Source organism: Dryobates pubescens, chromosome 8 (genome assembly GCF_014839835.1).
Source record: "Dryobates pubescens isolate bDryPub1 chromosome 8, bDryPub1.pri, whole genome shotgun sequence".
Classification (NCBI taxonomy): Eukaryota; Metazoa; Chordata; class Aves; order Piciformes; family Picidae; genus Dryobates; species Dryobates pubescens.
In genome coordinates, this window is record NC_071619.1 from 15,032,740 (window position 1) to 15,046,504 (window position 13,765).

General features: G+C 37.6%; 1 protein-coding gene across 1 annotated transcript; it reads right to left on the reverse strand.

The window, feature by feature from the left end:
- Positions 1–63: 63 nt before the first annotated feature.
- Positions 64–6,182, reverse strand: RBP4 (retinol binding protein 4). Its single transcript, XM_009897739.2, has 5 exons — positions 6,039–6,182; positions 5,257–5,393; positions 4,996–5,102; positions 3,220–3,432; positions 64–528 (listed from the first exon to the last, which is right to left on the reverse strand). Exons 1-5 carry the CDS (start codon positions 6,165–6,167, stop codon positions 515–517), a joined length of 600 nt encoding a protein of 199 aa, XP_009896041.1. The 5' UTR covers positions 6,168–6,182; the 3' UTR covers positions 64–514.
- Positions 6,183–13,765: the final 7,583 nt, after the last annotated feature.

The following is a 13,765-nucleotide window of genomic DNA, read 5'->3' on the forward strand; positions in this document are numbered from 1 at the left end:
TCTTATAAAAAGATGCATATTTTTTATGTCTTCAGTACTCTTCTAATGAAGTTAATCAGTATGTATAGGGTCACTGAAATTCCTTCCTCTTATCTAAATGCTATTGGGATCGATTTCCAGTATTTCCTAGAAAAAAGATGACATTGTATTTGAAAATAAAATACACATATTTTGGAGCTTTTAATTAAAACTCTTAGTCAGAAATTTAAACCTCAAAAAGGATTAAATTCTTCATTATCATCATCTGTTGTCAGTTCAAAATAGTGCATTACGATAACAGTTTACTAATAAAACCAATGTCTATGTATGTACAGATTTGCATACAAACTACTTGCATCCCCTGTAATCCAAGTTTATTAAAATGTTTCATTGGTTTATTAACTAGGTGAGCTACACAGGCCAGATAAATATACTCAAAATCTAAATGAAGGTTTTCAAGAGAACACCCAATCAATGTGTTAACTTTACATCCACGATGCTGTTACATGGTTTCTTTCCATAGTTTTGGGTCTCCTTAAGAGCAAAATCCTGAAACACACAAAAAACCAAAATTTTATTTCCCAGCCACTGTGGACAAAATTAAAATGCACAAACATCCACCAAATTTTAAATGCATACATATCTACTATCTTTTAAATGCTCTTGAGTCCAGCAGTCTCTTACGTGTAATGATGACAACGCCTTGTAGTTTATCAGTCGAAAGACTTTGCAAACAGAACAGGAATTCATCCAATCTGTCTTATGCATTTTAATACTTCTAAAGTTTTGTACATCTGTTAGCTTTGGGGTTTTTTTATGAATTTGAATACACTATTAATTAAAAAAAAACTAATGAAAATTCTTTGGGAAAAAATACTTAGCTTCAAGACATAGGCAACATACACACAGTGAGGAACAGATACAAGCCTATTCTTGCAGCATCTATTAGCCTCAGAATTTTACCACAAAACCAATGGAATGCAGGTCTGTACAGACAGATGAAGTTGGCGTTTTTTTTTTTTGCTAATTCTCTACCTCTTAATAGCAGAATTAAAAATTAAGTATCAAGGCTTCCAATCTACTAAAAAAGTTGAATCACAAAAATAAATTAATATATTAAATGTTGGTGGTATTTATAATTTCTTGCAAAGATCAACACTATATTAATGGCCATGTGAGCTTCATACAGCGCAGAATTAATACAAATAGATTCCACCATAACGAATCAGACCAGAACTTTGACTAGCCCAATGTCCTGATTTGACAATGACACAGCCATATCTGGATTTGACAGATACTCAGGGAACAACGAGAACACACCTCTTAAAGTCCCAGCACAACATCTGTATTTATACACTTTATCTTAGATTTCATGGGGGGGGGAAATAAATTAAAAATTCCTAATCATCTCATCATTTTGGTTTCTCATCTTCAGAAATTTTTATTCTTCTACTTCATTTGAAAAGCAGTGAATGCAGCATTCAAAACAAAAAAAAAGTAACATCAATGTATGTGACATTGTTTCTTCCATCCTACCCTTTATGCAATCATACACCTCATTCACAAAAGGCTATTTAATTTGCATTTGTGGTGTCTCCTATTCTTGACTGCCTTAAATATCAACTCTTTTATGTTTTCTCTGTATCCTTTTTCAAGACAAAATTTTTATTTTCATTATTGCCAGGCACTTTTTCCAGGTCACCAATCAGTATTCTAAACACACACCCGCCTTAGCAGGTCTTTCAGGTACCCTGTTTTTAGCATACCCACTTAACAACATGACAATATATATTGTTTTATGTTTATAGATCAGATGAACAGGTAAGAGAGCCATGAGAGCTGACTGTGCTCATCTGTTCATGCAAAAGTTCCTTCAGTCAATCTTATTTTTTTCTAACGTGTCCTTTAGAAAAGCCTTTAATCTTGATTTACAGATTTCAGTGATGAAGAACATACAACAGCTCTTGGTAAACTGTTCCAAAGGTTAATGACCTTTGGAGTTAAACAAATGGCTATTTATTTCTGCTCTGAATGTGTCCAGTTTAAAGTCCCATCCATTTTAATTTGTTATTCTTGTTTGCAAGTCCTTTATTATCCAATTCCCTTTGCTTGTGTGGACAAGCGCAGACTTGCTCAGGTCAGCCTGTAACCTCTTTATGATGAAAAAAGATCAAGGTTTTGAAGCACTCACTAGAGTACACATTTTATAAACTCTTGATCATTTTCCCTGCTCTTGTTTGAAACTTCCAGTTAATCCTTGGTACCCTTTCCAGTTACCATTATCATCAAACATGACGTAGCAAGGAGACTATGCCAAGCACAACAATGTCATAGTAGTCTGTAAATTTATCTTTTGCATGCTTGGTTTATGCACCCAAGAATCACTTTAACTCTTGGCCACAGCATTACGTTGTGAGTTCACATTCAGCTGAGTCATCAGTCAAATCTTCTGTAGTTTTCCGTAATGGGGGAGGAGGAAGTGGCAGGGGGAGGGGAGAGGGCGGGGATAGGGATGGGAACACTGCTATTTTATTTTCCTAAATATTCTGATCTGTCTTCTTCATTACAATTCTACTAAATCATTGATTAAAGTAGCATAAATTACTATCTAACCTTTTCTGATATATGTGAATACAAGTGTGCTAATCTGTATCCTTCCCCATGTTACAAGTTCAGTCTGATTACATGATTCAAGATAGAGTCATACTTCCAGTATGAGGCATATCTCTCTCTTCCACTACCCTTTGTGAAATGGTTGGCATGAGGACCTGTGAGAAAGGGTCTGCAATAAAGCATCCTAAGAAATTATTTCCCTTAAAAGCATTTTATGAAGAATTTTTCAAATAAATATTTTTTAAAAATATTCTATTCCTTTCAACAACTATTTTGTTGAGAAAGGCAAAAGGTACTAGATAGAGACAACTTCTTTCTTACAGCAACTGCAAAGTTTATCCTTACTATGTTTACTCATATTGCATTGATTTAATTGTTTTACAACTTCCTCTAATTATTATCCCAGCTAACATGATATGCCACATAAAAAGATGTACACCTTAGCAGTCCTTCAGATAAGGGCAGTAAAAGTTGGAAATAGCTTACTACAAGCTCCAGTTTTCTAAAGACAGTATTACAGCCACTGAGTAAAATACTTTATGTATTGGCTGTTGAATAAGCAAAAAAACTTCCAGGGCTTTAGCCATTAAATCTGAAACAAAATTCTTTAGGAAAAAATGTTCTTACCGTTATGAACAATAACTCTGTATTTTCTGTCCAAGCACAGGTCTTTCTGCCTTTGTCTGACAATTTTCTGTGCCTCTGGAGGCAATCCCTTGGGGTCCCGGGAGAACACAAAGGAATAGCTATCAGCACAAGTGCCATCTTCATTTAGTTGGCGGCAGGAGTAATGAAGAGCATATGTATCATAATCTGTGTCCACTACCCAGTGATCATCGTCTGGAAGAAACCATAGCAAAGAAGCAACAGTGTTAGAGACACAAGTAGAATTGAGTAAATCTCAAGAGATTGATGCCATAACTCTGTAAAGAAAACAATAGGATGAAGATTGGTATAAATGGTAACACATTACCTCCAAGTTTACTTTTGAGGGAAGTTTTGTTTTAAAAGAGAAAATAAGCATATTTATCAGGGACGGTGATGGAGAGGAGATTTTTGGCACAGAACAAGAGCGGTATGAATAAGTACTAATAAATGCCTTGCAAATCCATGCCTGAACAGCATTATAAAATGTGGTGACAAACACAAAAAAACCCATGTGTATAACAGTAGATACTGTAAAGTACAAGGAAAGTTGGTTTTTAAACCAAAAAAAAGTGAACAGTCTGACCAAAAAAATGTTAAAAATAAAAGAGAGAGAGAAGCTGAATCTGCTCTTGGGCATGCTATGTCAGGCTCCAGATTACTCTGAAGTGTAACTATTTTTCTTACACTTATTTTTAAGGAAAAACGTTAACTTGCGGTTTCCGTGTGTATTAGAAGAGTATTTGCTACAAGCTCTGTCATAAACCCTTATTTCCAAACACAGTTACAATTTCAGAGAATTTTTAAGTATTTAGCTAGTTAATCTGATATATACCTGGTCACACAGACACCCTGTGCTAACAGAAGTGAACCTATGTGTTTGCAGTAAAAAAATATCATCTGCACCTGCCCTCTGTCTTCCTTCTGGAGCAAAAGATCCTCCCCTGATCTACATATGGACTTGTGAAGAGTATATTGTATGTTCTTTCCACCATCTCTCTTATGGTTGAGGGCCAAAGTTTTTAGAAACCTAGAGTCTGGGGCCAGCAATCTGAAACATCCATGGAAAGATGATTCATCAACCTTCTGTACAGAGATGCAGCCACAATTCAAGTACAATTGGCATCCAAAGTGTTCTTTGTACCTGTGCCTTTGGAGATAAGTGAGCTTCAATCACTTTCAAATTCCACCTGCTTGTCTTGGAAACAATCCATGGATATGTCTTGAGCTACAAGTGTCTGAATCTCTGCTTGGCTCAATAAATTATTTTTGCATAAGGCAGCACAGGTGAAAGAAAAATTATAAATATATACGTGCTTGATCATATCTCCACAATTACAGACACAAGACCAAGCAAAATAGCACTTGCAAACTCCTTTTACCTGCTTGGTCTAGTCTAACATTAGGCTTTTCAGACAGAACAGAAGCATCTGGTAACTGAGTTCTGAACTGAAACGACTTAAAATGCTTCATCTGCCTTTCATTTCTGTTCAGAAAGTGACCTTCATTTATGTTGTTGGGTAACAAACAAATAAGATATGGAGATACACAAAGGTCTGGCCTTCACTTGTTTAAAGCAAACCAAGCAGCTGTCCATATTAAAAAGTGATTACCATGTTCACTTTAAGGCTTTGCTGTATGATAGCCACATCAATTAGGTATATTTAAGAAATCCATCACTTTTTCCTTCCCTGGTATGAACATATAACATAAGGAGGCTCCCAAGTAGTTCTGCATCTTCTGTAGCTAAGTACTCACTTCCTTTCTGAAGAAAAGAGGCAACACCCCAGTACTTCATCTTGAACTTAGCAGGATCCTCTGTGTCAGTGAAAGAGCCAATCATGTCAGCACAGACATCCCAGTTACTGTAGCCAGAGAAAGGAAACATCATAATCAAACCTAACAGCACAGCTTTGGTGTGACTATGCGACTAGCACAAGGACAGCAGGTAAGGCCAGAGCACCAGGAAGTGAAGCAGAAGCTTAGTGAAATGGAACAAGAGGATTGCGAACAGCTTACTTGAAGAGTCTGACTCTGCCCTTTGCAGTGGCAGTCATTTGTCCATTTTCATCCACAGTGAACTGGGCTACCACATTGTCCTGCAGAAACAGCCCCTCAGGATCTTTTTTTGCCATGGCATACCAGGTACCACTGTACTGCAAGGAAATAAGAAAAGCTTCAGTGAGACCTAGAAGTATGGAAAACATTATAAACAACATATTACAAACTAGGCGAGGTCACAGATGGGAGGGCATGCACGTCTTTGACATCATGCCTCCAATTAGTACCTAAGAAACAGATCTAGCTATTCCAAAAGCATAACCCTCCAATATATCCTAGTACAGCCAGAATTTGTGAAAGAGTGGGCATTTTTTTTTTTAATCATCTTATTTGTAGCTGTAGTTTTCCAGTATTTAGAATGCAAAATTTGGTGGGAAGAGGATAACAACTGGCAAATGTTCGCAGATCTACATGTAAATGTTTTTGCTTGCAGTGATGTCTGAAAACACTGGAGTATTAATTTTTCATAGAAATCACCAAATCACTACACTCTGTTTAAACCATACAGTTTGATACCAGTCTGTTAAATCTCAGTTTCTGCAGTACTCCTTCACCAGATGCATCACAATCCAGCATCTGTGGAGGTGTGAGCAGCCCCATGCGCTTCTGCTGTTTCTTAATACAGCAGTCTGTGTCTTGGAGTGAAAATGTGAACACACCGGTGTTACTGAGCGCCAGGTTTTGTAGCATGGGAAAAGGATCCAGGAGAGACATCACAGATCCAGAAGAAAAAGATTTACCCTGTTTTTGTCGAAGTTCTCCTTGACTTTGAAACTGCTTACTCGGCAGTCCCGCTCTGCTCTGCTGGTGCCCAGCAAGGCTAGTGCCAGCAACAGCAGCCAGGGCAGAGCTCTCTCCGAGTGGGCCATCCTGTCCCTGCAGCAACAGCAAACAGAGAATAGCATCAGAAACATGCTCTGTCACACAAGTGAGGAAGGGAAGAAGCTGCCCTGACAGGTTCCCAGAGCATTATGCAGCTTTTCCTGAGGCATGCGCAGGCAAGGCACCTGGTTTTCCCCAGCCCACTGCAGCAGGATCCTTACAGACAGTGCCGGTCCCTGTAGCCTCTTCAGTGCACAAGTGTTGATGGCAGTGATGGACTGCCCAGGCAGTGAATGCTTTATGTAGTCCTGGGGCTTTCGCAACCTCCTGAAGTACAAAGCCAGCATTGGAGGGGAAGCAGGGAGGCGGGTTGATGGATGCTGCAGGCTGGGGCCCCTTCATAACAACCTCTTGCATAACACTCATGGGCTCAGGTGGTCTTCGACCCTGATCTGCAGCCAAGCAGGTGCTAGAAGCAAACGTCTCTCTTTGGTTTTCTGAAACCAAAGGCAGAGCTCATATGTGGGGAAAGGGGTTTGCATAGGTGTTGGGAGGAACAAAGAAGAAAAGAGGCACCCCATCATTGAACAGAGGAGTGTGAGCTGCCTCCATCTCTTTACACACTGCAGTTCAAAGTTCTTCTTACCCAATGTGCTCAACCCAGTTACAAGGTGCAGACTTGTTTCCTCTACCTCCTCCCCAAATTCCTCTCTTCCACTGATAAACAGTGGCAAACACCATACTTGTAAGCTCCTGCTAATGTTTCTGAAAGCCTGGTCATGCCAAAACCTCTCCAGATCCTCATGACTATCTCCTTTTGTTTCCCAAAGGCTGGCTTGTGTGCTAAACCATCTCACAATGGACTCCCAGCGTCAGGAACTGGGGTCTGCAAATCTTCAGGAGAGCAAAAGAGCACTTTTGTGTGCACTACAAAGGTGATGGGACATGTGCATGGACTGAAAGTACCCAAGTGCATGTGCACACGACATTTGGCCCTTTTGAATAAGAGCTTCCAGAATTTCTATTCTGTTTTTGGCAAAGTGTTTTCAGTTATATAAACCATTATTTTCTCCTGTCTGGGCAAGTTTTGCTGCCTCTCCGTCAATATTTGTTCTACAGTTTCAACATCTTTAGGAAGCATTAGAGAAAACCTGTTAATTATTTTCTAGACATGTAATCAGAGCAGGATAGGAATGATTGTTACCAAGAGAACTAATTAACCTACCTTTTTGCACCTCCCATTTTTGAACAAATAGAGGTAGAAGCTTTTCAATTGAAAGATCTGTGTTGATTAAGAATTAAGCAAAAATACCATTTAAATATGGATATATCATTGTAGTATAAAAAATAACTTCAGTAGTAGAGAGTTAAAACTATTTATTCATCATGGCCTTTCCCAGAAGTTTACTTCAGCCTTCTATCTCCTTTATATATAATTTATATAAAATAAACTTTTAGCTTTTGCCACCCTTTGCAATCTTTTTCATATGTAAAGCAAACAGTGTCACAGTCTGTTTATCTTACTTCTCTGCCTTGTGTTAGATTTTTGTGCCTAGAGAGCACATTTTTTGTTCATTTTCTCAAACATCAAATGCTCAAGGCTGTTCCAAGACTGCTCTGGAGCCTTTGATTCCCTGGATAACATCTGGGACTACAAATTCCATTATTGTTAATACTAAGCTTCTAATTGGAACATATTTAAAACAGGCAACCAAGAAGATAGATTAATATTAACTGTTTTGAAACTTTCAACAGTAATCTTTCAATAAGCCAACATTTTCATTTTTAAATGGTGCTTTTTAGGTCTGGTAATTCTCACATAGATGAGAGAGAAAACAGTCTATCTCCCTTGGGCAGCTTTTAGAGCCTTGATCCAGCCTTTGGCAATGGTGATGCCAGTTACATATATGCGTTTTTACAAAGCTTCTACAAAACACTCACTGGTCTTAATATATTAATTAATCATATTTACAAGATAATAATCAACATAGATTTTCTTTGTTCAGTGTCTCACATGACTAAGAAGAAGGATTCTAACTTATGAACTTTAAATCTGTTACATTCTTTAATACCAAAGAAAACCATTATTTCTTTATTCTCTGCCAATTCATGAAATATTATTTCTCACAAGTTTGTCCTCTTAAAAAATGTGTATACTGTTTTATATTCCCAGAGAGGTTCTTTCTGTTCAAATCTATTCCTAGAAAATTTTGTCAGAATCATAATTATCAGTGAAAATTCTGACAGCGTTTTTCAAAGGAATATAAAGTCACTCATCCAAATGAGTCAAAACCTGATGAGATTTGATCACCTCTGAAAATCTATGTCAGTAATCCTATTACACATGTTGTCTTCAGCAGTTTTACAGACAGAGGCCCAATCCACTGATCTGTGCACTCTTTGGTAACTCATATCTGGTGGAGGTGCCTGGCAGAGTATTAGCAGTTACTATTAATAATACACAGAGCTCCTGAAATCTCAACAGTGCCTGAGAAAACTCTTATTTTGTACTGTTGTCATTGTGGATTTGTGAGAGCACATCTACAGTGAAGTTACATCAGTATTTCTCTGATTTCAAGAACTGCAGAAGAAGAGCAGGGCAAATTGGTACAATTTAAAGGTTACATAGCAAAAATTTGGCTCTATGCCTTTTCTGGTTTAGCTATACTTTCAGCTGCCTACCTGAGACATAGCTTACATTAACTAAATCCTCCCACAGTTATAGCTAAAGCACTTCTTTGGTTCAATAGGACAAGCCTTTTATACAAAAGGGCCTCTCTCTTCGTCAGGTCGGGAGTGTACTGGAAGAAGGACAGCAGGTTGCTGGCAGAGTAGCATGGCTATGGAAATGGTGAATTTTTTCTCAGTCCTAGCACATGTAGCCATGCAACCATGTAAACTCATAAACAACATGAACTTTGCCTCACTAAATCATTTGGATTGACTTGGGCTATAGATTCAGTTGAGAAATTATGCCAGCAAGTCATCCTCATCTTGATCTTTTGAATCTGGATATACCCCTTGCAGATTTGTACATCTCGTGCAAACAGAAAGGAAGAGATTTTGGGCCAGGATTTCAACTGATTCTGAGAGCAGTGTACACAGATCAAGTCAATGGCGTCAGATGATTGATAGGTTCTGGGAAAGCTCAGACAAATAAATGTAAAACAATTATTAAAATATTGGTAACACATGAACATGCAAAAAACCTCTAAAGTAAAACTTGTGCCAAGTTCATCACCATGCTTGGAAAATGTCATATATGACTTCCCATTCCAATGTTTGAAGCTTGACCATTATGGAAAGTTTTTGAAAAGTCAGCATATACCGGTTTTGGAACAGTACTTAATTGAAGGGGAAAATGTCTTCTACCATTAAATTTTGCCAAGAAAGGGGCTAACTTCTGGCAGTGATTCTGTGATTGAAATGTTTTGTACATTAATAGCCTGTAAAATTCTGCAATGTTTTCCATTAGGAATAGCAATAGAAAATGCATAGAGAAGATTTGCAAAGGAAGTGATTGAAAAAAGCTTTCATCGTAGGAGCTATTTTAGTTTCAGTTCTGAATTTATAATAAAAAGGAAGAAATGAGAGTCAAATTACTATTTAAAACATTTTTAACACTGGAACACAGAGCTTTAGGTATTAAAAGAACTAGAATTTTATTTGTGGTCACAAGAATAAGTCTCCCTCTGAGGAGAAAGCTGGCTCAAAGATTTGGCAATGGGAAATGGAGCAGACTGCCCATAGCTTGAAAGCCTTTTTGCTATCATCTTATGCTTATTTATTTATAGAATGCCATTCACAAACATGGGCATCCATTAAACCCTTGCAGGCAGATTTTGCAGGGGAATGAATGACTGCTATGTGCACAGAGCAGTGAATCCAAGTGTAGCACTGCCCTGTGGAGCCAGACTCACAAGTGACAACAAATGGCATGAGCTGAGCCAAGGAGCTTCGTGTACTTTGTAAGGTACAACTATGTACACTGTCACCATCACAACAGTTCCCCATGGTGGCAGTTTGAGTACAGAGGTTAAGGACAGAATGGAATTGAAAAGATTGGCCTTTGCACCATGCCAGACTGTGTGCTATGTGTTTTTGTAATTTAATGACATGACATTCTCCCTAAGGAGTAAATTGAGTAAATTTACACTGAACTCTTTATAAACAGTATTTAAACAAACCTGATTTAAAATAGAACCTTTATTCTTTATAGCAAACTTTTCTGAGGATTGAAGTTGTGAGGGGGGACAGCTGACCCAAACTGACCAAGGGATATTGAATACTATATAATGTCATGCTCAGCATATAAAGCTGAGGGGAGAAGAAGGAAGGGTGGCATCTTTGGGTAATGATGTTTGTCTTCCCAAGCAACCGTTACATATTACAAAGCCCTGCTTTCCCAGAGATGGCTGAACGCCTGCCTGCTGATGGGAAGTGGTGAATAAATTCATTGTTTTGCTTTGCTTGCATGTGTGGCTTTTACTTTACATTTCAAAGTGTCTTTTTCTTAACTTACAGGTCTTCTCACTTTAACCTTCTGCTTCTCTTCCTCATCCCACTGAGGAGTGAGTAAGTAAGTGACTATGTGGTGCTTACCTGCTGACTGGAGTGAAACCACAACTACTTACTTCATGAACCCTTAGAGCTTATCACCAGTAGTTTAAAGGGACCATGAAAAATTGCAACTATATGGAAAAAAGTAGCTAACTTAAAATCTTGAGTGTTTACATTTTTAAGATTACTTTTGCAAGAAAAGGGACAAAATTATTTTAGAAGAAATATAAAAGTTGTTGTTTGTAAAGATCCCTAAAACATTCTAGATCAGTGACATCAAAACATTTCAGTGCCAAAACCTGGCTGTGTTTGGGGTACACAGTACCTGTTGTAAATACCTACAGAATACATTCTCACAACCTAAAAGTTTAGTGTTGCCTAATATTAAATTTTTTAAAATTATAAATATGCAGCTCTGATGTTCAGACAAAATTATCCAGGACATGCAATTAAAATAAATACATTTGATCTGTTTCTTCAGAAACTATATTTCTCTTTCTGCAGAAAATCTTAACCGAATTAACCACATTAAGTGATATCAAGATGGGACAGAGACACTGAGATACAAACACAGAGCTGAACTGAGAAACCTTATAAATACCTTTGACATTTATGTGCTGCTTGAACCTATTTAAATAACCACGTCTGTCAGTTATCCTTCTTAGGAGTTTACATGTATCACAAGGGCTCAGGATGGTCTGCTACTAAGAACTACTCCATAAATAGTTTGATTTCTCTAGTGACTATGAACGTCAAAGGCAAATGACATCATGTATTGAAATCACAAATAACACATATGTCTGATACTCTCTGAAATGGAAACAGTTTGAAGAATATAGCACCCTGCTTGTCATATTTTTGAATCAAACTACTTCAGTATACAAAAGAATCAAAGCCAAATGCATATGGTTTTCGTCTTTAAAAGTGCTGTGAAAATGACTGCAAGTTTAGTTTCCAATGTTAAACCTCCATGCATATAATACATCAAATTGCATATAATACATTAAAATGTATTTTCATAATAGGTGATCTCAATAAAAAATTGTGGGAAAGAGGACAGCAAAATCATGTTTGAAAGTGACAAAAATGTGAAATAATTTGTTCATATAGTTTCTTATAATAAATTTCAATACAAATGTGAATTCATGTTACTAAAGACAGAATGCTCAAGAGTATGGAAAATAAGAAGACTAAAGGAGATAGAATAGAAAATGTCTTATTCCATAACAGAAACTTTAAAATTCATTACAATACTAGTGTTCCAAAATACTTAAATGGCCTAATTTATAAAATTCATTAAAATACACTAACTCTAAAGTGCAGACAATTCACATAATCTGACTCTTCAACATCCTCTTTTTTAAGGAGCAGAATTAAAGTATGGAGCTAGAAATTAGAAGATGTCAAATGAAGAGAAATAATTCAGCTCTGTGTGTAACTACATATAAAGTTATTTTCAAATCTTTATTGCTTTTACATCTTGACCAGATAATTAAATTATTCAAAGACTAAGATATATGTGCATTTCTTCTGCTGTTTTCTTGTGAATTGTACATGCATACAAGGGTGAGAACATCATGCAGTGCTGCAGTTGCAAAGTCCTGCCACGAAGTTAGTGTCACCAGTTCACACCTATAAAGAAGGTGCTGTAACCCCACACACCCATCAGTGAGGGTCCTATGCTGTCCTAAGGCTTCTAGGGGTAAGTAAGAAGTTAGTTACAACTATTAGTTTTCAATCCTCATCTCTATCTTAGGATCATATGATCTTAGGGGTTGGAAGGGACCTTCAAAGATCATCAAGTCCAAACCCGGTGCCAGAGCAGGACCATAGAATCCAGCACAGGTCACATAGGAATACATCCAGATGGGTCCTGAAAGTCTCCAGAGGAGACTCCAAAACCTCTCTGGGCAGCCTGCTCCAGCGCTCTGCGACCCTCGCAGTGAAGAAGTTCCTCCTCAGTTTGAGGTGGAACTTCCTGTGCTGTAGTTTATATCCATTGCCCCTTGTCCTGCTCTCAGATACTTATAAACATTTATTAAATCCCCTCTCAGTCTTCTCCTCTCCAGACTAAAAAGCCCCAAGGCTCTCAGCCCCTCCTCGTAAGGCACATGCTCCAGTCCCTTAATCATCCTGGTGTTGTCTGTAACCCAAACAGAGAAAAGGAACCATGGCAGAATGTCTCTGTACTGTGCTGATTTTCACAGGCATTTAAAAATCTTTATGGCAGCTGCAGTCTGTCAAAAATTAGTGTCTCACATAGCGTTTCATATCATAGTCAGAGGGAAAACCAATGTATTGAGTTGTCTGCCATTGCACACCAATCACTGACCTGTCCCTTGTGCGTGAGAGGATCATGCATGAGAGGTCAGTTGCCCATGTTGATTCTTTTAGATCTGTTGATAAAAATGGATGTTGACAGACTGTGGCCTCCTGCAGAAATAGTTGTACTTTGACAATTACTCTTTTCAAATTAAGAATTGCTAAGCATCTATTTTTCATGTACCAAAAATATCTTTCTGCTTCTGATCAATGTAGATGTCACAAACAGAAATAAGATTAGTTGTATTGCAGCCCTCTTACTGTGTGGAAATTCAGATCTGTTTCAATGAACACAGACCATTTGCTGTCATAGTTGGCAGCCTCCTTAAACTCAGCCTTCTCATACACGTAGCCCTGGGGTGTTTGTTCCTAGAATTCAACACAATTTTCATCAGTCCTTTTTCCATTCATGTGAGTAATGCTGAACTTCTGATAGTAGGAAACCTCAAACATCTTATAAACTTACAAGCAGAATCAAGATTACCTGTTTGACTGCTGTCAGTTATTACCTTTCCCCCACTATTTAAGAGAGCAGAGATCTCTCATTTTTTTTTCTGACTGTGCTGAGTAAAATTCTAATTCTTTTACTCCATATTATCCTGGGTAAATCACTCAAACAAGGCCAGACTTCTGTAAGGTCTTTTGGATTGCATCCATTTTATGCATGTATAGCTTCATAAATGCTTACTTCTAGTAATCCAGTTTTTATCATCTCCTGACTACTTTAAGGAAAACTAAATTTTGTTATTCTGAATTTTTCTCA